Below are 25,434 nucleotides of genomic sequence, written 5' to 3'. Positions count from 1 at the left end.
AAAGGGGAGCAACCTGAATTTTTTTTTTTAACCTCAGTTCATACAAGACCCTTTAGATTCAAAATCTCAGGAAAGAATTAAGAACATAAGAGAAGCCATGTTGGATCAGGCCAACGGCCCATCCAGTCCAACACTCTGTGTCACACAGTGGCAAAAAATTTTATATATACACACACACTGTGGCTAATAGCCACTGATGGACCTCTGCTCCATATTTTTATCTAAACCCCTCTTGAAGGTGGCTATACTTGTGGCCGCCACCACCTCCTGTGGCAGTGAATTCCACATGTTAATCACCCTTTGGGTGAAGAATTACACTAGCAGGTGTCACGGGTGCCAAGCTGGGACTGCTATTCTACTCGAGGGCAGGAGGTATGACTGATTCCTAGCATTAGAATGTTAGGAGATTGGAATCTGTGCCTGCTTAGGACACTTCGCAGAACTGAGCCACTAAAAGGAAGTTCTGCCTCTCTCTTTCCTTCCCCAACCCTCAGCAGCCCTTTCTTGACCCCTTTTAGTCTCTCCCCCAGGAGGTGACAATTTTTCCAACTTGTTTGTTAAGAATATAGCTGCCCTCCATTTTATTTGTTTGTTTGCCCTGCTCCAAGGAGCTCACAGCCTACATAAAACACAGGACAAGAGAGGACAAAGAAATTGGAGCAAGGAAGGGCATTGCAATAAATGAGTAAAGGTAATACCGCAAGAACCAGGGCTATGTGAACTTTGTGGTTAAAAAAATGTAATAGCCAGATTTTCAGCTCACAGTGCAGTTCAAATACAACTTTCCTACATTAGAGTTGCCTAGTTTTATCAGTGTCTGCAATCTGGGTTTCCGAATCACTTCAAATGTTGGCAATTATTATTAGATGTGGTAGAGGACAATTAAAATGGAATAAAGATGTCTAAGATTTCAGAAAATTTTTGTTGTTAAGTCGCACAGTCCATTCCAACTCTTTGCGACCCCATGGACAAAGTCGTGCCAGGCCCTCCTGCCTTCTACCATCCTCCGAAGTCTGCTCAAATTCATTAGTTATATCAGTAATGCTGTCCAGTCATCTCATCTTTTGCCATTCCCTTCTTCTGCCATCTGCCTTTCCCAGCATCAGGATTCAGAAAACTAAATGAGGTTAAATTGGTATTAAGGGATGGGATGCTGCATTTGACAGCAGTTGTGCTGCTGGCTCAGAAAACCTACCCACAGAACACAGCCTTTTCTGGAACTTCAGACTACTGTCCGTAAAAGGCTTGCACGATATATCCACATACTGATCCCGGATCCAATTCTGTGCAAATGTAACTCCTTTAAAAGAAATCAGCAACCACACCAATCAGTTGCTTAGCAAGGAAGGCAAATTCAGGCACCCATCCCCCCCCAGCATAATTAGCAGTGTGTGCCTGCATGTCCCTGGACACAGGCTCATTGGAAACATGGCACATGAATAGTGCATGAGGTTCCTTGCCTGCCTAATATATGCACAGAAGCCCACTGCAATGAGTGCATACTCCATCAGTTGGATTGAGTGGTTTCCTTTGCTACCTACTACAGACGTTTTCTGTAGAAGTCATTATAGTCTTAAGAACATAAGAGAAGCCATACTGGATCAGGCCAATGCCCCATCCAATCCAACATTCTGTGACACACAGTTGCCAAAAAACCCCAAGTGCCATCAAGAGGTTCACCAGTGGAGCTAGAAACCCTTCCACTGTGCCCCCCACCAAGCACAAGAATAGAGCTTCACTGCCCCCAGACAGAGAGTTTCAACAATAAGCTGTGGCTGATAGCCACTGATGGACCTCTGCTCCATATGCTTATCCATTCCCCTCTTGAAGCTGTCTATGCTTGTAGCTGCTGCCACCTCCTGTGGCAGTGAATTCCATATGTTAATCACCCTTTGGGTGAAGTACTTCCTTTTATCAGTTCTAACCCAACTGCTCAGCAATTTCATTGAATGCCTACGAGTTCTTGTATTGTGAGAAAGGGAGAAAAGTACTTCTTAAAGACCTGTACTTCTAGGATGAAGAAAATGTGGACCTTTCAGAGGAATTTATTATTGTAGATGAGTGATGCATAGAGAAACCTCTTTTGAGTTCACTTTCCAAGGGCTGCACCCCAACAGAGGTGGAGGAAGGACCACTGCCTCACTTGCATAGGAAAGGACAGAAGACAGTTTCTGAATGAGAGAGTACTATAAACATCAGCAGCTTCCCTGAAGCAGGTATGCAAACCAAAAGGCTAGGACCCATTTTGAGACACTTCATATCTTTCCTAGGACGGATATTTCCTTAGCTGCAGCAAACTGCCAGCCAGAGGGCAGGACAGAGGGCAAACCAGATGCAATTTTTTCGAATGGTTCTGTGTTGCTACCATTTATTAGAAAGACAGTTTGCATACAGAAGTAAAGTTCCAGACTTTGGGGGGAAGGGGGTAATGAAGACATAGATAATTAAGGCTTTGGGTTCCTTTCATCAGCTCCAGGAAAGCCTGATGTCAACTCTTTAGTGAGGTTTGCTTTGCAAACAAGAAACAATAAAGTCCCACTGCTGTGGAAGACAGGCAACAGCCAGGAGATGTTGACTAGTTATTGTTTGTGTGTTGGGATACCACATCTTGCCAAAAGTTCCACCTCAAGTTCCAACAGCTTCTGGTAAAACTTCTCAGCCAGGTCTTGGTTGATATCCATCTGAATGACACACAGAGCACAGCAGTGAAAGGTTATCAGGATGAATTAAGCCCTTCTTCCTCACCTGTGTGGGGCACCATACCCCTCATTCCCTGGTATTATTTGCTGGCCTCTACAAACTGCATACTTTGTTTCTTGGTCTCAGTTCTGCTATGTATGTGCATAAAGCAGGTCCAATAACCTATGCTAATGCTGACCAGTGCTTGGGACAGCTGGAGCAAAACTGAGCCCCCTGCTCATGCCAACTGACAAGTGCTATCAGCAAGCTTCCGAAAGGAACTGCACAGATGGGTGAACTGGTAATCTGGAATATAGCAGAAAGTGCACATGCAGTTTCTGCACTCAGATGCAGAATTCTTCATTCCGCAAGTGATACACATATCAAAGCTTATTTTCATATCCACTGGTCCCACTAGCTGGCTGAAGATGCTTCTTTAAACAAAATCAACTTAGAAGTATTTGTGTAAATAGTAATTGAGATCATCATAATAGGAAACTGGCATCAAGGCTTGCTTTGGCTTTTTTCCCCTTTAAAAATACAGAATTCCATCATTGTCTCATGTTAAGATAACTTCTCATGGGACTGGTTTCCAAGTCTGTGTCTGCATGAATACACAGCAAAAGTCTCCACCAGAATGAACTAAATAAGGAGCAATAACGTTATGTGTTTTTTAACGGGTGTGTGGAGTAAGCTTTAAAAAAAGGGAATGTCAGATTTTATTTTAGACCTCCAAGTCCCTAAAGTTCCAGGCAATGCATTTCAATGAGACTAATCCAGACGCCCTTGGTAAATTGTGCCCTTTGGATCTGTCTCTAACAGTTCTCGTCTAAATACTAAGCCTAAATCTGCCATCTAAAGCAGCTGCCTCTCCTTATGAAAGGCCTTCCCCCCCCCCCATTCCTTATGTTAGAGGACATGTGAATCTCATCAATGAAACAATAGCTGTTGCATAATTTGCACAAATAGGTAGGCTTACCTTGCGGCTGTCAACATAATTCTTCCCAAATAATGTGGTACAGCTGTGAAATTTCACCAGTGGGTCCAGCGTCTCTGGCTTCTGCTTGAATAGCCAAACCTAGATAGGAAGGGCAAGCCATGAGCAGCACATTGTAAGCACCCCTTCACTCCTTACAAACTCTGCAAAACTTAACAGGGGCTAAAAAGGACAAGTGTGAGAGTGGGAAGAAAGCCCACAGAGAGGTGAGGGATACGGCACCAAAGTACACTCAGGAACAAAGTATTGGCATATCATTTAGCAGCAGTATAGGAATACTGCCATCCTTTCAACTGTTATCTCCACAAGCTGATAAAGAGAAGTGGGTGAAGTACTTAATTTCTAATAGATGACCAGGGGTGGAATTCTAGCAAGAGCTCCTTTGCATATTAGGCCACACTCCTGATGGCACTTTTTTGTAAGCTCCAGGAGGATTGGCTACATCAAGGGGGTGTGGCCTAATATGCCAAGGACTCCTGCTAGAATTCCACCCCTGTAGGAGACAAATGCTGAGGTTTAATACTACCTATATTTTCTTCGTTTCTATTATTCCTCATTCAGCTCAATGGTCTGAAACAGCTCTATCCTTTAAAAAAATATCCATGCTCCTTAACTCTTAGGCCTGGGCTACGCTTGCTGCAATTGGTAAAATCTAGAAGCAACAGAATGGGCTGCAGGTGGTGGTGGCGCTTATATTTTAATTGCCCCTATGAAAAAATCCACACAGATATAAAGGTATTGACATGGAGAAAGAGGTTTTAGCCTAGTGGTGTGTGTGCTGTGTTAGGTTTCCACTTATAGAAAACTATCAACATTGGGAAAGTTTGAATGAGGTGATTCTTTCCCTGTGGTTTGAAGTGGCACTGTTCTGAGCAGTCAATCAGCTTATTCTTCTACATGTGGAGCTCAAGTCTCAGTGTGTGGGGATAGGGTCATAGTCCTCAGTGGTGAGAAAATCATTCTCCATCCATTCTTAGAGGTACTAGTCATTCCTGCTGAAGATTATTTCATGTCTATTTCTTTGCAAAAAGAAGTGGCATGGCCACAGATGGCTACATGAGAATGGCTAGAATGGTTTATGGAATCACAAGGGGTCCCCAACCTTTTGGGACTAGTGGGCACTTTTGGAATTCTGATCTAGGGTGGTGGGCACAACCACAAAATGGCTGCCATGGGAGGCCAGCCAACCACAAATGGGGACCACTGGAATAGACTTTTCTCTATTTACGCCAATGGGAAGCAACAGCTAAGCAACAGAAACAGAGAAGCTGGCTGAAACACTAACCTAGATGCTACAGGTGAAAAACACCTTACCTGGGCTTCTGCTCCATTGTAAGGCGTCAGCGTATAAGTGTGAGTGAAAAGGCGGATCTGGCAGCAGAGCAAAACACAACATTTGGTTTGTTAAATCTTCCTTCTACAGCTCTGGCATTCGATATTCTCAAAATGGCAGGAAATACTACCACAACTCATGTCAATATTTACAGCACCTAAACTCAAGCAGAAAACAGCCACTCTGACCTCCTCTTGCCTTAGATTTGCTAGCAATAAACTGAGTTCTTGGCCTACATATATATCCGTTTCTCCCACATATGCTGGAACTGGAACCTCTTCCCAGTTTCCCAAAATTTGAACATGTGAAGATGCTCTATGACCAAGTCAGACCTTTTCACCTGTTAAGGTCAGTCCTGTCTTCTCTGACTGGCAGCAGTTCCCTAGGATTTCATGTACAGATCTTCCATGCCCTCTACTATCAAATGTTTTTTCAACTGGTGATTATTGGGAATTGAACTAGGGCCCTTTTGTATGCAAGGCAGATGATCCGCAGAAGGGTTCCCCAGCTTTCTGAGTCTGTGTACACCCTTAGATTTCTGACATGTGGTGGACATAGCTACAAAATGGCTGCCGCAAGAGCTGAAGCCAGCCACAAAATGGCTGCCATGGCTTACCTTCAGTGAAACAATGAAGATCCTTGTACTGTGAAGGCAGCTGTTGCCAAAACAATACTTTAAAAAAATCTGCACAGCCAATCAATTCTCCAGCAGCCAATCTGAAACCTTACTGGGCCAAAACCTCATCCTGCCTGGCCCTCTTTCTAAAAACATTTGGCAGATGCCAGGAAAAGTATTGGCAGCTGCCATAGCACCAATAGGCACCATGATGGCGACCCCTGCTCTACAGTGAGCCCTGGTCCTCCCCTTTTTATAAGGGGTTCAGAAGACAGCCCACTCACCAGCCACATGATGGGGAAAAATAACTTCCAGATGAAAGAAGGCAGGATTTCATACGTCATGTTGGTCATCACAACTCCTGGACACACAACACTGGAATACAGTCCCTATTGGGGGAGAGGGGAAACAAAAGCAAATGGAGGGGGAAATGAATCCAACAGAGCATATTCAAGTAAAGCATGCAGTGACATAGCTTACTGGGAGAAGAGGGAAAACTATTACAAGACTACCCCACATCTTCCCAGTAGTTTCCCATTCCACTCTTTATGCATGCCAATTGCTTCAAGTAGCAGGAGGATTATTTCTGAGAAAGCATTCAGCTGGAGAGACGCACAAGAAAGGGAGGTCTCTAAGTGCCTTCTTGGAAACAGATCTGCTGGGGAACGGGAGGTGGCCTTCAAAATATTTGATCCTTTAAGAGCATCCAAATGGGTTACAAATAGAGGATAATGTGATACAAAAGGTCTGGGCTGGGGGTCAGGATTCAAGTCACAGCAAGACTCACATTCTGAGCCCAATTTTACGCTTGCTTGCTGTGAGGATTAAAAACACAGTCTTGAGGGAATGGCAGTATACAAAGATGATAGTAAGTATATTTGAAAGAACTGGTTGGCAAAGAGGTGTGTGTTTGAAGGCACTGAATTTTTCTCTGCTGCGCAGCTCTTATAGTCACAGAACCCCCTTTTCTGTACACGTGCAATACAACTCAGTTGATGAAAAGTAGAACTGAAATATGGAAGTCCCTGTTGCAACATCTGCAAGTAGGCTTTGGACAACTTTATGTGTTTTGACCTAGGTACATCTATATCCTTGAAATGGAAATAACTGTCATACCTTCAAATGCACATTCACTGCACGTGGAATAATGCCTATTTAAGTGACCAGAAGTGGCCAGGAACAAATGTTTGCAATTATGAGGCCTGGGCCTACAGGGTTTCAGCTTGTTTGCATGTAGATGCTGGGCCCATATTTAGGAGAATGCACATAGAAGACGCTGGACAAGCATGCTCATTTGCAAATGGGAGGGGGAGGAAGGAGCATATACATGGTCCTGCACTCCTTCTATGCCCACTGCACTCATGTGGTGTGTCTTTGGAAGACAGAGATTGTGATGCACTACACAAGTAGGAGGAGAAAAGGATGCCTAAAGAGGAAACAAAGCCAAGACAACTACAAAACTTCACCCCAAAGAGCTCAAATCCTGCACCTAGAACAAAAGCATCTGTGCACCACTGTGCCCTGAACAAATGATGGAATTAAGCAGGTTTGCACAAAATTCCTTAGATTGCTTAATTTCTTCACCACCTGCAGGTCACAGTAAGGATTTTTTTTTTTAAACCTATTGAGCCATGCCCCTCCCAGTTTTGGAAATTTCACCAGGCAGTGTTTACATACTTAAACTTAACCTTCACAGCCTTGTCGACTAGAAACCCTTAAAAAACCCACTCTGACACATCATGTTTCGTCACTCTTCACTAACATTCACTGAAGCTCACCCCAACCTTATCCCTTTTCCAAAAAACAAGAAACCACTGCAGAGCAAAATGAGCATCCGTCACCTGTTTGTTGAAATGGCTGTTGAGAGCCACGCTAGTAAGATCAGTGGCGTATTTAGAGGAGCTGTAGGCCTCTTTGCCTCGGCTGTGCTGGCAGTCATCGAGACTGAAGTTAGAACAGCGGGCGCTGATCGAGGAGGTCCAAATGAGCTGGCTGGGCCTTTCAAAAGAGCAAAGCAAAGATTCCAGCTGTCGGATCTGGAAAGACAAGACACCAGGATTGCAGAAGACTCCAAACAGAGTTGACAATAGCTTGGGGTGGGGTGGGGGCAGTCCTCTTCCTCGAAGAGATTATCATTGTATGGAAGTGGGCAGGTGAAACTTTTCATTGCATGGAGATGAACACAATCTCCTGGTAAATCTAATCTGCAGGTAACAGGGATCAGCAGCCTTGGAGAAACTGGCTGCTTTGGAAGGTGGGGTTTATGGCATTGTACCCCACTGAGACCCCTCCTTTCCAATCCCCACCCTCCCCTAAAATCCATCTTCAAACCTCCACGTATTATCCAAACAGGAGTTGGCAACCTTATGTAGAACATGTGATTCTCCCCACCCCAGCCAGCATCTATTGAGGCCAGCCAGGGGCTTGACACCAACCCTGTTCCTTTCTCCTCCCTCTCCAAGTTTCAGTTTCTATTTAAAAAGGTAAATATCATAAAACGCAGAGGGTGACACATAAAGACAGCAAATCAGATGGCTCAAAAAAGCATAGGGCTGGACACCCTTCTTATGTTTACTGCTTTAACATATTACACGGAAAGTCCACTATTTGAGAAATTTATCCACAAACTGTTAGTGAGTGTTCATAACATGTTAATTTAATGAACTGTTTCGGAGGCATGAGCTTGACTGCGGGGTGCCTCGGGGGCGGTGCTCTCCCCGATGTTGTTCAACATCGACATGCGCCCCCTCGCCGAGATTGCCTGGAAGTATGGGTTGGGTTGTCACCAGTACGCTGATGACACCCAGCTCTATCTACTGATGGACGGAAGGCCTGACTGTGTCCCAGAAAATTTGGACCTGGAGCTACAAGCCATGGCTGGATGGCTTTGGCTGATTGAAGCTCAATCCAGCAAAGACAGAGGTCCTTTGCTTGAGTTGTGGCGGTCTGGGAAGGGAAATTTCCCTACCGGCGTTTGATGGTGCACCACTGGCAATGGCGCACAAGGTCAAGAGCTTGGGGGTGCTACTGGAGCCCGCCCTGACAATGGAGGCCCAGATAGCAGCCACTGCTAAATCCACATTTTTCCATCTTAGGAGGGCAAGGCAATTGGTCCCCTTCCTGGAGCGTGGCAACCTGGCAACAGTGATCCATGCAACGGTCACCTCAAGACTGGACTACTGTAATGCCCTCTACATGGGGCTGCCCTTGTGCCGAACCCAAAAGCTGCAGCTAGTGCAGAATGCAGCCACCCGGCTGTTATTAGGGCTCCCCAGGTGGGAGCACATTCAGCCGGGACTGCGGGAACTGCACTGGCTGCCAATAGTATACCAGATTCGTTACAAGGTGCTGGTTATTACCTTTAAAGCCCTATATGGCCTAGGACCTGCCTACCTTAGGGACCGTCTCTTCCCATATGTTCCCCAGAGAGTACTTAGATTGAGATCACAAAATCTATTAGTAATCCCTGGGCTGAAGGAGGCCCGATTGAAATCAACCAGAGACAGGGCCTTCTCAATTGTAACCCCCTGCTGGTGGAACCAACTGCCAGATGAAGTGAGGGCCTTGCGGAACCTTGTGCAGTTCCGCAGGGCCTGCAAGACTGTCCTCTTCCAGCAGGCATTCAATTGACGCAGCACTGGTATTTAAGAGAAGTGGAAGAAGGCCGTCGCTACCAGAATAGCACCAACTCAACATTCTGTTTTGACTGTTTTAATCATTGCATATCTATTTTCTTACTGAATGTGTAATTTTAATACTTTAAAACAATGTAATTGTTTGTGAGATTTTATGTTGTGAGCCATCCTGAGCCTGCTTCGGCGGGGAAGGCAGAATATAAATCAAATAAATAAAATGAAGAATGCTGATACTACCCCTGGTTCTAACAGTGTCGTGCAAGCAGCAAAAACACCCTCAGATTTAACAAGACTGTAGTGGGCCACCGTACATGAATAGTGGGCTGGGATTAGCTTGGTGTATCCAAAGTTGCACACTTGTTTCTGACGCTGACCAAGAGCCCCTTCAGCTCACTAAAAAGTATTCGAGGTGGTACAGAAACATTGACTCTGGTCTTGATGAATGTTTTGCTCTGGTCTTGATTAATGTTTTAGACATATTCAAAAAGGAGTGGAAGAAATTTAAAGGATATATGGAGAAAGAGTGGAATGTAAAAAGACATTGGACAATTTTTTAGTATTAATGAGAGAAGAAAAATATTGAACTTCGATTGGTTAGTGGTACCTTTATAATTGAATTTAAATTTATAACTTCGGGGAAGTCAAATACTGGAGGGGGGGTTTGAAATATCATATGGGTTAGTATAGAAAAGAGACAATTAAATATTGTAACCATATGTTATTAATAAATTGTTAAAACACAAATGTCCTGACTTGGATAGCCCATGCTAGCCTGACCTCATCACATCTCGGAACCTAAGCAGTGTTGGCCTTGGTCAGTAGAAGAGGAAGATATTGAATTTAAACCCTATTCTACACTCTGAATCTCACAGAGAGTGACTCACAATCTCCTTTACCTTCCTCCCCCACAACAGACACCTTGTAAAGAAGGTGGGTCTGAGAGAGCTCTTACAGCAGCTGCCCATTCAAGGACAACTGCGAGAGCTATGGCTGACCCAAGGCCATTCCAGCAGGTGCAAGTGGAGGAGTGGAGAATCAAACCCAGTTCTCCCAGATAAGAGTCTGCACACTTAACCACTACACCAAACTGGCAAACGGCCCTCAGTGAAGAGAGAAACCTGTAGCAAAAGGTGACATAAGTGTTGAAAGGGAGCTTAGGACAGGCAGAGAAAATCAGATTGGGATGGGAAGAGCCACTTCTGTTGAGAGCAGGAAGTGCGGTCAAGCTGCAGCTGAATTATGGTGACCCTGAAGGGTTTTCAAGTCAAGGGACATTCAGAGGTAGTTTGCCATTGCCTGCCTCTGCACAGCAACCCTGTCCAATTACTAACCAGGACCAACCCTGCTTAGCCTTTGAGATCAGGCTCACCTGGGCCATCCAGGTCAGGCAACGTCTGCTAGAATTGCTTATTCAGTTCTAAAAATGACATCAAAACCTGCCCTGCAGGACCACCAGCCACTATTCAAGAACAAGCACGGTCAAGTCACAAGACACGCTGCTGGGACTGCATCAATTCCCCATTTCAGTGTCTGAAAGAACTGGATCATTTTCCTGCCAAGCAGTAACACCTGCCAGCGAAAACACCACCCCTGAACTAAGGGTACTTTCAGTATTCTGGGCCTGCCCTGTGCTACAATTACTGGACCACCGATTTCAATGGTAAGATCTGTTGTTTGGCGTATGAATTAATCAACATAGAGCCCATTAGCCCTGGCAAAGCCAACAGCTTGTCAAAGAGCCTGGTTGGAGGGTGGAGGCATCACCCCAGCCAACAGGAGAGAGGTGGAGTCACTGGCTCAACTGAGGTCCCCGACAGGCAGTGTAGCAACCTTTCCCCCCAGAATTCCACTAACTAGAGGTCCAGATCTAAATAAAGTGGGAGGATTCCATTTGCCAAAGGAATATATTATTTTACAGGTGAGTCTGATTCCGATAGCATTTCGCCTATTAGTTTTCAAGAAATTATAGTGCTCTATTAAATTCTGATTTAAAAAAAATGCCATATGTGTATTCTTCCAAGACATTGATACAGGGTGCAAGAAGAAGAAAGTGGATCCTCTCAAATGATCAGCTAGCCCTTGGACTTCCCGGAATTTTAGGACCTTCATATACTTGCGATCAGATCACTTTATAATCTTCAAAGGATGTCTGAAACGTTCACATTGTGGTGCCAAGGAACATGAAGAGTAGCAAAAGGCTGATTTGCTGTGGATTCAGCTAGATCCTAACCCTTCCATTCAAGGCCTCAGTTTCTTTCATCCAGAACAAAGTCCGAACTGCCTACATCAGGGGTGGCCAAACTTGCTTAACGTAAGAGCCACATAGAATAAATGTCAGATGTTTGAGAGCCACAAGACATGAATGTCAGGTGTTTGAGAGCCACAAGGAAGGAAGGGAGGGAGGGGTGAAAGGAAAGCAATTTTAAATGCATTCTCCAAGTCACTGGCTGGCTTGGCGAAGTGTTTTAAAGAGACAAATGTCTTCTCCAAGACAGCTTTGAGAGCCACATAATGTGCATGAAAGAGCCACATGTGGCTCCCAAGCCACAGTTTGGCCACCCTTGGCCTACATTATTGTGATAAAAGTCCTTTATACAAGCAGTCCAATACACAAAACCCAGTTGCTGGGCCAACACCTTTCCTACCAGTATGAAATGCCCAAAGATGTTGGTTTCAAAGACTTCCTGCAGGCCATCTGGAGTTACACGATCCTCTTGACTCATCAGGCCTTCTGCTGTGGTTAGCATCCGGAATGCCCTCCTGAAAACAGAACAAGAAGTTGCAGCAGCATCTGCAAAAGAGCAAGGACATCTGCCCTAAAAAAGAACCATTATCCCTTTTTCTTACTCTTAGGGTGAGAGGGGAAGATTATGTGGAGGTAAGGAGGTGGCAATTTCTACACACACACACGGGAAATGACTATCTTTGTTTCTATCTGGCACATTCTAGAGTGGTCGTTCTTATGCTACAATGTGGAGATCAACTTTTCAGCGGCTTCTCAAAAACATGGCAAAAGTATACAGAAGTGCCTGGTTCAAATTCCTGCTTGTGCCATGGAAGCTTGCTTGGGCTGGGTCAGTCACAGACTCTTAGGCTAACCTACCTCACAGGGTTACTGTGAGGCTATAAATGGAAGAAAGGAGAAAGATGAAATCCACTTCAGGTTCCCATTGGGGAGAAAAGTGAGGGATAAATAGAGTAAATCAGGGGTGGCCAACGATAGCTCTCCAGATGTTTTTTGCCTTCAACTCCCATCAGCCGCAGTCATCAGCCATGCTGGCTGGGGCTGATGGGAGTTGTAGGCAAAAAACATCTGGAGAGCTACCATTGGCCACTCCTGGAGTAAATAAATAGATAAATAAGATCATGTCTGTCCCCATATCATGATGTGGGGCAACAGTTTAATGTGCAAACTGCTGATTTTAAGAAGGATGAACTGGAAAAAGAACCTGAAGAGGTACATAATGGACTTTATGAAAGGAAGAAATCACTTACACTTCTCACCTTGGGTCACTGAGAAAGGAGGCAACATGTTAGACAGCAGGAGCAGCAAAAACACAAAAGGGCTCCTGTTATCCTTAAGAGTTGTGATAAGGAGGAATGGGGGCAAGGGCAGATGGTTATGCCCTAAGAAAGCTGCACCTATTGGAAGGAGCACAAAAGCCAAGGAAGAGGAGGGAGATTAGGGAAGGGCCCGACAATGCAAGACCTTGAAAGCAAGGAGCAAGTTCACAATGAATGTGATACGGAAAAAGGAGACAGTGAAAAGGAGAGGGGGAAATATGATGCCAGAATTGTTCCAAATACTGATATTGTAACAGGAGTGCAACATGCCTGGCAAATGAAGTTTGGCATCTGCCAACAGTTTTCCTACACCTCCAGCTGCAGCAACTTTGGGGGAAAAAACATTGCAACAATCAAGCTACTTCCAGTTCATATTGTGTGCCAGATAAGCATACCGTAAACCAGTAGCCTCCAACCTTTTTGGCACCAGGGACCGGTTTTGTGGAAGACATTTTTTCCACGGACCGGTGGGGGTGCTGGGGTTTTTGCTGCTCCAGGCTGCCCCCATGCCCACATCCTGTCCCTGCCCCCACCATGGGCATCTTTAAATGAGGGGTAGGTGAAGGTCACTGTTGTGCTGTCCCTTCCGCCCACCCAGGACCCGGGCAAATGAAAGAGGTAGTGCTTCAGAGTGAGGCTGCGCTGCCTCTTTCATCTATCTGGGACCTGGGCAGGTGAAAGGGGTGGTGCAGTGCCTCTGCCTCACTCTGCAGCCTGGTTGCTAACAGGCCACGGCCTGGTACCAGTCCATGGCCCGGAGGTGGGGGACCCCTGCTGTAAAGATACGATGCAAGATGATTTCTTAATAACTTTTTTCCTACTGAGGCTCAGAATTGGAGTGTATGGACAGTCTCTTGCATTTAAGGCTGATGGCCAACTGAGGCTGCTGCTCTTGGATAACAATCAGTGGGATGTGCAAAGAATGGAAGGGGAGGTACAGTTGTCCAGTAAGATACGTGCATCTGTACAGGATCCACGGGAGAAACCGTATATTCTGAGTCTCCAAAAAGCAAAGCCAAAAAGGCTTCACATATAAATGTGACCCTCTCTTTCCCTGCCGCTGCCACTTTATTTTCAGGATGGGCACCTGGCAAACCAATCCAGGCCCTGGTAATTTCTCATCCGGCCCCCTAACAGGCTCTTAATCTCACGGATCTTCTCCTCTTTATCGTGGGCCTCGGTACTTTTTCCCAAACCAAGACATGGGGCTCTGCCTTCATATCAAGAGTGAGCAGCACCAGAGACTTTGGAAGAGTTCTCCCCCCACCCAAGGCCTTCCACAGCCCCCCCTGCAAACTTTGCCCAATTCAAAATATGACTTTCTTGATTCCCTTTTAAAATATCACCAATCATAGCTTCATTCTTTCTTCAAGCCATATTTATAAATCACTCATGCAGGGGTAGCCAAACGTGCTTAACGTAAGAGCCGCATGGAATAAATGTCAGACGTTTGAGAGCTGCAAGACATGAAATGTCAGATGTTTGAGAGCCAGGAGGCAGGGAAGGAGGGGTAGGGAAAGAGCGGTTGAAAGAAAGAAACTTTAAATGCATTCTCCAGTGTCTTGGCTTGGAAAAGTAATTTAAAGAGATAAATGCCTGCTCCAAGTCAGCTGACGGGGCGATGGGGGCTTTGAGAGCCACACAAGATGTGTGAAAGAGCCACATGTGGCTCCTGAGCCACAGTTTGGCGACCCCTGCCCTAATGGGTTAGTTTGAAAAACTAACTAAACCGGCAATTTCCACCAATCCTCCCTTCCTCCTGCAGACCTACCCCTTCATGCTGCTCCCCAGGGAACCCTATTCCCCAGGAAAAGCTCTGTAAGAAAATCAGTGGGCGTCAATGGAAGATGAGAGAGAGAAGCTCTGAAAAGTTCCACTGATTGAAAACTGAATCTGGATCCAATCCAATATGCATATTATCTCAGCATTTAATGAGCTGGATGCAGGGCAGCATTCCACAGGTGCAAGGACTTTTTACCTGCAGCGCATGACATTGGGCTCCTTCCTCCCATGGCAGCTGACATTAGGCTCCTCCCTCCCTGAAATCCTGCTTCAAGGGAGAAAGAATTCCCCAGGAGCAGGATTTCAGGAGCACGTTTTGCTCCTGTGGAACACAGAGCCAAGTAAGTCACCCTTCAAGAACAGAAGCCTTTGCACCCATGGGAATACTGCACTGAGTCCAACATATTATATGTTTGAAAAAATAATAAACGCTGTGGCCTAAATACAGCTAGCACTTTCCTTCTGCAATATGATTATTCAACCATTGGGTGTGATCTTATGTGGGCAGTAAGGAAGGATGGGACCCACCCTTCCAAATGAAGTTAAGTGGAAGAGGAGAAAGACAGCGAATCTGGGCTACGCTCTGATCCTCTAATGCTTTTATCTTCATATCATGAAATGTAGCTCTGAAACAGTGAGATCTAGAAATGTACCTTATGCTCAAAATAAACTTCAACGTTCTTACAGTTGGATTACATGCAAGAAAGGAGGCAGAAAAGCAAGATGGCAGCCTTGGGGAGGGGGTTGATTTCTTCCTAGTAGAAAGAATTAAGCTTGTGACAGTCTGTTCAGAGGAAGGAGATCCATGAGAGTTAGATGGACTTAGGTTTATAAGATAGCCAATGACAAAGAACACCTCTATCTCACTTGGCCACCCAAAGCAATGTCCTAGAACATCCATTCATCCCTTCATTCTATTCAAAGCCAGGCAGGGAATCAAGGTCCATTAGTTAGCTAGATGTGCTATACCTGGAGAAGAGGCCATGAATGAAAGCTGAGAAGCTGATACGTGGATTTACCATGATCCCAGCATTCAAGAAGAGATAATCTACATGCTGAAATCTGCAAAACAAAATTATTTATTGTCAGTTACTGCCAAAAGAGACCAACAGTCTTGAACACTTGCTACACAGAATTGATCATACAAAATACATGCATTAGGACCTGAATTCTGGTCCTATCTTTCTTTGGCAGCCAGTTGATACAGTGAGCATTGTCATTCAAGACAGATTCAGGCTGCAGGTTTCACAGCCTCCCAACATATACAAAACTGGCACACTAGGAAAACACTGAGGTGAATAGTTTCCTTTACTATGGCAGTTTTCTGCTTGCACAAATTCATTTTCCTGCAGGAGAGAATCTAAATATACGATCCCACCCCACTTGGAGCGTGAAGAGACTTACACCATGAAAAGCTTTACTCTCCTTCAATGCTGTAGACTCCGGGCCATCAGGCATTACAGGAAGTCTGCTCAGGAAAGAACTGGCCATTTCTGCACTAGACCTTTAATCCTAGTTCAGCCGTGTCCCCAAACTGACATTCTACACTTGAATCATGGAATCATAGAAACCAACTCGATGAGTTTATGATTCTAGTGTAGAAAACCAGTTTGGGGACAGGGATGAACCAGGATTAAAGGTCTAGTGTGGAACTGGCCACAGTCCAACGCTGCAAAGACAAGTTCCTAACACACACACGTTACAGCCCTCCAATTACATCTCACTATTCACAGGTAGCAGGGTGTCTGCTACCACTTGAATGCAGTAGTGTGACCCAAAAGAGTAGTTCCATTATGAAGAATGGTAACTTTCTTTCCTGGCTCTGTCAAGCCATCCTTTCCAATGGGTGACAAGGAGGCACAGGCAGGCTTTAAAGTTCAAGCTGATCAGGAGACTAACTTGAATTCAAAATGTCTGGAGGTAGGGGAAGAAGGAGGAGTCACTCTGTACAGGATTCATGTATCTTATCTACTTATCTTTACTGATTAGAACTAGAAGGGGGGGAAAGTTGGGGGGAGATAACTTCTATGCCTTTTAACCAGGCCTCTAGCTCAGTCTAATGATAATACTTCTTTGTAAGATTTTTAGTTTTTTATCGGAGATACAAAGTTTAGGTTAAAACTTAACTTTTCACTAAGCAGGTTATCGATGCTTTTACTACCTAATCCATATACTTTAAAGTAAACCCCACTGAATTCAGGCAGAGCTAGCTCCCAAGTAAGCATGCACAGAACAGGTCTTGGAAGAAAATAGAAAAAAGTAGGTATTTACTCAGAAACCCTTATAATTGAGATACAGAAAATCTTTACCCATTAAAAAAAATCATTCCATTTTTAATAATAAAATTGTTTGGGTTCATGAAACATTAAAACTCAGTATTTATTTATTTTATCAAATGTATATCCTGCCCTCCCCTAATGGGCTCAGGGCGGCTAACAAAAAAACCACACAGAATATTAAAAACAATATAATCAATTCCACACATTTTTAACCATAAAATCCAAGATGCACGTTGACGTTTCTGAATATCTGGATTTGTCCAATGGTATTGTCACAATAACAACCCACACAAATTGCTCGGCATCATCTTGCCACATGATGGTTTCTCTCATGAGGCAAATTCATATCTGATTGCACTGGCATTATTTCTGCCATTGGTTCTTAAATTGTGGGTTGGGACCCCAAAGTGGGTCACAGGGCCAGGAGGGTAGAGGTAGAACAGGGAAAGCTGGGGAAAGAAATAGTAAATTTGGTTTTACCTGTGCTTAATTTATGAAATGTCCATAAAATACAGCATGCTGCTCAGTAATACAATACACTTGTAAATACTTAAAATGAAAAACAAACTTGTTTAATGTTAATTGATGTGCAAATCTTGTATTTTTTACCAGGGAGTGGGAAAACTAGTGTGGATTTACTCTATTTTTTGGAGCCCACTTGCAAAGTAAGTTTAGAAGTGTGTCCCACTTCAGAACGTTTGGCAGGAACTAACATCTGTCACAACAGTTGTCAAACAGGTTTCTGAAGGATGAATCGAGATCCACCTTTGTAACCTTAAGGGACCTAAATGAAAGATCTTACATGCCAAAAGTTTGGTTCCATCATGGATTTTGATTGAAAAGTAAACCTCAGAATAACTGGGTTGGGATTAAAGAACAATCTTAAAAATGGGAAAGACAAAAAAAGGAAAAAGCTACAGAGTACAAACATTTATGGCTTCTTTAAACAAAATGAAACCCAAAGTGACTAAATGCTTATAGAAACTGTTGCAGGGTGAGACTGAACTGACTAGTTGAAAACAGCAGCGGGTTACAAGTCTTGCTGCAATCTGCAGACTCCTAAGAAGGATGGAACTAGACTTTGGTTATGGGTATAGCACAAGGGTGGCCAAACTGGCTTGGGAGCAACATGTGGCTCTTTCACACATATTGTGTGGCTCTTGAAGCCACCACTGCCCATTGGCCAGCTTGAAGAAAGCATCTGTCTCTTTAAATCACTTCTCCAAACCAAGCCTGCCGGCAGCTTGGAAAATGCATTTAAAGTAAAAGTTGTTTTCTTTCCACCTCTCTCTCCCCCATCTATTTTTCTTCCTCCCTCCCAGCTCTCAAACATCTGACGTTCATATCGTGTGGCTCTCAAACATATGACTTTATTCTATGTGGCTCTTAAGTTAAGCAAGTTTGGCCACCCCTGGTATAGCGTGTTTGGCTGCTCACACATTCTGGAGATAGCACTGTTTCATGTACTTAAATTCATCCCCTGGCAACCCAGTTTATATTCCCAACCTTCTTATCTGCTGGCAAGTATCTAGCTCCACCTTAAAAGGCTTTGAAGTATCACTCTGTTACATCAGACTAGTGCGGCTATAGTCACAGAATTCTGCAACAAGGACATCAGTTGGAACACTAACATGGGAGAGCTGTTCTGAGAAACTCAGATGAGTTAAGGAAATGACTCATTACAAAAGGCCACAGGGAAGCCTCCCCCCCCCTCCCAACTGCCCCAGGTGTCCCCACTCTTCCACATACCTCTTTTTGATCTCTTTGGCAGCTTTGAGAACCGATGCCACACTGCCAACGTCTACCTGAACAATGCTGACTTCTGCATGGGGGAAACAGGACAACAGTTTCTTACGGGTGGTGTTGGCCTTCTCCATGTTTCTGCAGGCTAGGCAGAGATGGAGGCTGGCATCTTCCTGAAGAAGGCGTTCACACAATGCAGAACCAATTCCGCTGCAACAGAAAGAGTAATGAGGCGTGCTATAAGCCTTATGGGTCAGCTGCTTAGAGGAACAGCCTGAACAGCTTTGGGAGCCCAACTAAACCCCTCACTCCTTTTCTATGGAGTCAACAGAAAGAGTTACAAGATATGCTATCAAACTCTGTCAGTCTCCCCTTCACAGAACTGCACCTTGGATGGAAATATTCAGGTACCTGCTGATGGGGGAAAGTTATCAACTGATACAAGGAAAACATAGCGGTGGCATAGTTAATTCCTCCCTCTAGTTTCTTCCTAATCATGTGCCTCTTGGGTCAAGGGTTTGGCCTTTAGGATACAACATGTAGAATATGAATATGGTAACATGTTTGCCTACTGATTTTTAGTTCTGTTCATAAACCCACAAAACTCCTATTAACTCCTATCAGAAATGGAAACAAACAAGGTGCTGAATTTTAATGGGGGAACACAATCCCCACACTTTTAGGACTATATGGTCTGAACAACAGTTTCCAGAATCATTTCCACGTAACTGGGTGGAATGAAAATTCCTTCTTTTCACAACATTCACTGATATGTCGTAAGGATGAAAGGATGCAATGTGGACCATAAGCGTGGGGACTGTTTCCCAGTTAAAATTCAGCATCTTGTGTTTCTCAAGTAGCCCAGTGCCTCAGACAACGATCTGTTCTGTTTGGCCAGCATGCCTATTTCTATATCTAGTTCTGGGACTGACTTCGACCTACAACTGGGGCCAAATGAAATTTAATTCCAGCACACAGAAACCTGCACGTCTTCTGCCCCATCAATGGGCTTAGACTAGAATCAAATGGCTTAGACTGGAATAACTCTGTTTAGGATTGCACCGTGCAAAAATGAAAACAGCGCTACAGGAAACCCTACAAAATTAATCTGGATCCAGGGTGGCCAAACGTGCTTAACGTAAGAGCCACATAGAATAAATGTCAGCTGTTTGAGAGCTGCAAGACATGAATAACAGATGTTTGAGAGCCACAAGATAAGGAAGGAAGACAGATTGGGGAGGGCTTGGGGAAGTGATTTAAAGAGACAAATGCCTTCTCCAAGCTGACTGATGGGGTGGTGGGGGTTTCAAGAGCCACACAATGTGTGTGAAAGAGCCACATGTGGCTCTAGAGCCACAGTCTGGCCACCCCTGTTCTGGATCAACAGCGAAGCTGGGCAAGTTTTTTTTTTTTACTCTGGATTAAATGGTTTTATTGTGGGAAGCTCTAGATGGTGACATATACTTGAAATTCAAACTTAGCTTTTGAGGGTGGCAGCCCCAGTGAGCCCATAAAATGGGCCCCTAAACCTTTTCCCTTGTCCTGATGGCACCCTGTCTAGGGTAACCAGTTACACACCCCATAACACACACACACAACAAATGCCATTTTCTCCTACAAAGTATCAGTTAAGAAAGCAAAAAAAATAATAATTTTAAAAGACTCCATGTCATCCAATTTCTCTCTGTCAATATCGCCACCATTTTACCAAAAATTGAACTTTCATTACAAAATATAAAGGTGGGTGACTAAGCAGTGGACGTGCATGCTTCTGTGTGCTGGGATTAAATTTCATCTGGCCCCAATTGTAGGTGGGTCAGTCCCAGAACCAGATAGGATCTCTGCACAAATCGGCACACTGGCCAAACACAACAGACTGTTGCCTGAGGCTCTGGGCTACATGAGAAACACAAGATGCTGAATTTTAACGGGGAAACACAATCCCCACACTTATGACCCACACTTTTAGGACAACACGGTCTGAACAACAGCTTCCAAAATAATTTCCACGTAACTGGATGGAATGAACATTCCTTCTTTTCACCCTATTCACGAGTTTGTAGTAAGGATAAAAGAATGCAGCCTACAAAATCTCCAAAAAGAAAGCACAAATCTTCCTAACTCACCTGTACACAACAAGATTGGGGGAAACATTACATTCAGTTGTTTCCCAGAGCTGCAAAATAGCTCTGTCTGACCCCCACAACAAAGATTCCTGTGCAAGAACGCAGAAGGTCTTTGGGGAATCTCTGAGGATGTTCCTTTGTGACACCTCACAATATTTTCCCCACTGAGAAAGATTTGAGAACACTTATGGCAGGAATGGAACAAAAGCTTACTGTGTCACAATTTAACCCTCAAAGAAATGAAAGCTCGGATCCTGTCCACAGTCTCTCCTGACCAAAGGATTTCCGACAGGGGAGTGCACATTCTCTGACTACCTCCCACCCCACTCAAATGCCACTCCTAAGGGACCCCCAGGAACTGAGGGGGGAACTAGAGGTTTGCTGAAGGAAAGAATCAGCGAAAATTTTGTCCTCTGTTCAGAAATGATAGATGGAATCTATCAAGGAATACTAGAGAGCCAGTGTGGTGTGGTGGTTAAGCGCTGTGAACTCCAATCTGGAAAACTGGGTTCGATTCTCCACTCCCCCTCCACATGAAGCCTGCTGGGTGACCTTCGGCCAGCCACAGTCTCTCACACAAAACTCCCTCAGCCCCACCTGCCTCACAAATTGCCTGTTGTTAGGAAGGGAAAGTGATTGTAAGCCACTTTGAGACTCCTTAGAGTAGAGGAAAGTGGGGTATAAATACCAGCTCCTCTTCTAGCCAAAGGGAGTTGGGTCCCTGAGCAGGTATAGATTTCTATCAACAGTGACTAGTCCTCACACATCAGAGATTTAGGGAGAAAGTCTTACAGTTCAAAGGATGGTCTCAGCTTTCCCCCTCCCCCATATAAAAAACCCGATTCCTGTTATTTTTTCAGAAATTAAGCAATTACAATTAAAAATGGATGAGGCAGATTGATTACAATAGTACTACTCTTTGCGCTTGACGAGTTTGTTCTTCACAATGTTTTGGAATACTTTCCCCTGTTTCTCTTCCTCGTATGCTTATAATCTGACCTCACCTGGTCTTTTCAGTGCTTTTACTGTTGCTGGAAGGAATGTTCATTCAACAGGGGTTATGAGCAGTGTTATTCTAAACCGAGTTAGTGTGAGCCAGCTCACAGATTTTTAGTCTCCAGCTGACACATTTTTGTCTTAGCTCAGGAAGGATGTCCCCAGAGCACACTGATTTATGCAGCAGTTCACAATTTTAATGCCTGTAGCTCACAAAGTTGAATTTTTGCTCACAAGACTCTGCCACTTACAGGGAACATTGATTGTGAGAGGCCGCTTTTTGCATCTGTCCTACTTTGACAGAATTTGTTCTTGCTCCATTAGTAAAATAGATACAGTCCCTCCTATTTTATTGGAATGCTTTCTACTATCTAAGATGCCTAATATCTAAGACGTCATTTTATTCTACCGTGGCTGACAAATTTCAATTATTTTAATCCAAGCAGGGTGGTCCCATTCCTACTCTCAGATCAAAATCTTATTATAACCTTTGGCTATTGAAAAAAAAACTTTCGTCTTTTGGGAAATAAGTAGAGATTATAAATGAAATTTCAGACTGCTCAAAGGAAAGGAATCGAAAGAAATTAAGCACTGTTGAAAGGCAATAAGAACCCATACTGCCCGATCCATGCACATCTGCTTGCTAGTGACTGTTAACACTCGGCTCAAGAGACTTATACTCAAGCAAACATGCAAAAAATCCAACTGCAAATTATGCTTTGCAGAAGGCTTGATTTTAGCCTTTCAGATGCCTATTTTTTTTAAGTAGTAAAAAAAGGGCTTAGTTTTGAAACAGGCAGATCACTGAATATTAGCAGGTGTACCCAACCCAAGCAGCATCCTGTCTGCCAAAACTAATTTTATAAAGATTGCCAGAAAAGTCAGTAACCCAGAATCAAACTCTTCCCCAAACAGACAATTTCAGGCCATCTCAGTTTGAAGTTCTGAACCAGCAAGTTCCAATTAGCTATTGCAGATAATAGCTGTCAGACAGTTTATGAAGTTCAATGCCCCTTGAAAGGCTGGCAGTCATCATCGCATCATGCGCTGCAGATTTTGTCTTTCGTTTTCCTGCTTTGAACTTCATTCCACTAGGTGACCAAAAGTTCTAGTTTTGTGGAAGTGAGAAAAAAATTCTCCCTATGTTATGTTCAACGACCCCTGGCCCTCTCTCTAGTGGCACTTTAGAAGTCGTTTTTTTTCCTAAACAAAAAAGTTCCAGACACTTTAGTCTCTTTTTCATTCATACCAAAGGTGATCTTCCAGTACCTTTCCCAGTGTTAAGATATCGGTATTGAAATAAGACGACAGAATTGTACATAGTATTCCACATGCAGCTGCACCACTAATTTGATACTGGTAGTTTTATTTTCAGTGATGTAGAGATAGGGATGAGAGGCCAAGTTTCAAACAACAACCCTTTTCTCTAAGCACTGGATCCAGACTACATTGACAATACCCATTCGCTCCTGTTTCCCCTTGCAGTCCCCCATGTCATTCCTATCCCCCATCCTGCAGGATCAGCACTGTGCACAGATGAGAGGACTGCGAGGGGATTCCATTCCACTGATATAAAATTTAAAGGTAAAGGTAGTCCCCTGTGTAAGCACCAGTCATTTTGACTCTGCGGTGACGTTGCTTTCACAACGTTTTCACGGCAGACTTTTTACAGGGTGGTTTGCCTTCCCCAGTCATCTACACTATCCCTCCAGCAAGCTGGGTACTCATTTTACCGACCTCGGAAGGATGGAAGGCTGAGTCAACCTGGAGCCAGCTACCTGAACCAGCTTCCACTGGGATCAAACTCAGGTCATGAGCAGAGGGCTCCGACTGCAGTACTGCAGCTTTACCACTCTGTGCCACAAAGATTTAGAGAGGATCCAATCCTAAGCATCAAAATACACAATTACCAAAATACACAATTATTACAACATTGCTGAATCCTAGCAATCACATTTATTCTGCTGAATATAATACAGCTAATATGACAGAAATATATAAAAATGATTTTAAAAACTTCCCATAAGGTAAATTTAAAATAACCAGGCACAGCTTGACTCTTCTCAAAAAATCCTTAACACATATGGGCCTCTCTCGACCACTGACACAAACACAGCTGTTAAATGGGCGAGGGAGGGAGGAAGAGAGACATGTAGGCCAGGGATAAGTAGCTTGTCAAACTACTGTGCCTGGCCCCCGCGACCAGTTCTGCATCCATGGTGAGCCCTAGAGACGCTGGCAGTACCACTTAGGCTCCTGGTGTGCCCGGCCATTTCAGTCCACATCTTCCCCCCATACACATACACACACAATGCCTGCTGGTACACACCAACATCTGTGCAGATAGACTAGCAGGGGTTTGGGGCACAGAAGGCAAAAATTATATTAGATGATACTTTTTACTGTTTTAACTGATTATAAGTGACTTATTATAACTATAATTTAATTGTAAATGTTTATTGTATGTATGGAAGTGTTGTTCACTGCCCTAAGCCCTGTCAGGGAGGAAGGTGGTGTATAAGTCTAATTAATAAAACAATAATTTAAAAAAGATCTCTCTCTCAAAGAGGCAGCATTGTGCTGCTTAATAAGGTATAAATCTGCTTCTGCCTTCCAGCACGTTGGCCAATTCAAAAGTAATAATTAAGAGACGCTTATTAAAGAAAAAAGTCACCGCATTTTAATTTTATTTTTTTTAAAAAACTATACACATTTTAGGTTGAATTTAGAATAGGGAGGGGCTGCCTTCCCCCCTCCCCATCCTCCCAGATATCATTTTTCTCCGAAGTCCCCACTCGCATATGCCCCCCAGCCCCATCACTTTCCAACCACACACACTGGAGGGTTCCCAAAAGAGCACAGTAAGCACGGTCAAGTCAGAGACCAACACTCTTCCAGCCCGACTGATTTTAGAAAGACTGTGAAATACATGCGTAATGCTGCCGATGGAAGCCAGTGGGATTCAGACGTGCTTGAGACTCGTGTTAGGAACCATATATTACACTTGGCTGACTCGTGTCAGACTTCCCCATCCTTCTCACTCAAAGCCAGGCAGGCGCTTCTCCCCGTCCAGGCACCGCCTTATACGCCCTTCCTACCTGCTGGCTCCAGTGACCACCGCGACCCTTTGCATGACGATGCCGGCCAGAAAATGAATGAAGGCAAAACAGCAGACCCGCCGCTGAGTATAGGAACCCCATGGAGGCCCCGCCCCCGAGGTCGCTAGACTACGCCCCAATGCCCCCTCACCAACCACCAGCTATTGAGCACACAGAAGCGCCGCCTTCCCCGAGCCGGGCTCCGACCTCGGCACCGCACCGAACTCAAGTCAAACTCAAGCCACGCCCCCTTTCCCTGGACGCGTTCCGCCAATAAGAGCCGGTCTCGGCGCTGATGAGGGAAAAGGGAGCGTGGCGTGACTATAGCCCGATGATGGGCAGGAGGCAAAGAGAGAAGGCTAGCCAATCGGCTGGGCCGTGAATATTCGGAGGCGGGCTTCTCCAACTTCCAGTGGCGGCGCTGCTGTCTTCTCATTGGTGGAGTGTTTGGAACGTCACGCGTTGTACTACAGCAGCTAGATCTGCAAAATAAAGTTGTGGCCGGCTATTGTGGTCCGCGCAAACTTCAGAATTGGAACCCAAGTCCAGGTGAAGCTTCCGGGGACAGCGCGTAGACGTGTGAATG

The 25,434-nt window shown here is 44.5% G+C and overlaps 1 protein-coding gene across 1 annotated transcript; it reads right to left on the bottom strand.

Annotated features, from left to right (window-relative positions):
- Positions 1 to 2,338: 2,338 nt before the first annotated feature.
- On the bottom strand, positions 2,339 to 25,148 carry HSD17B7 (hydroxysteroid 17-beta dehydrogenase 7). Its single transcript, XM_060232443.1, has 9 exons — positions 24,849 to 25,148; positions 18,635 to 18,838; positions 15,576 to 15,668; positions 11,906 to 12,020; positions 7,467 to 7,661; positions 5,910 to 6,014; positions 4,991 to 5,047; positions 3,659 to 3,757; positions 2,339 to 2,681 (listed from the first exon to the last, which is right to left on the bottom strand). The coding sequence occupies exons 1-9, from the start codon at positions 24,881 to 24,883 to the stop codon at positions 2,580 to 2,582; spliced, it is 1,005 nt and encodes a 334-aa protein (XP_060088426.1). The 5' UTR covers positions 24,884 to 25,148; the 3' UTR covers positions 2,339 to 2,579.
- Between the last annotated feature and the right edge of the window lie 286 nt (positions 25,149 to 25,434).

The sequence above is a fragment of the Heteronotia binoei genome, chromosome 2, assembly GCF_032191835.1.
Source record: "Heteronotia binoei isolate CCM8104 ecotype False Entrance Well chromosome 2, APGP_CSIRO_Hbin_v1, whole genome shotgun sequence".
Taxonomy (NCBI): Eukaryota; Metazoa; Chordata; class Lepidosauria; order Squamata; family Gekkonidae; genus Heteronotia; species Heteronotia binoei.
Note: the sequence above shows the minus strand (reverse complement) of the source record. Positions and strands in the feature narration are given on the sequence as shown.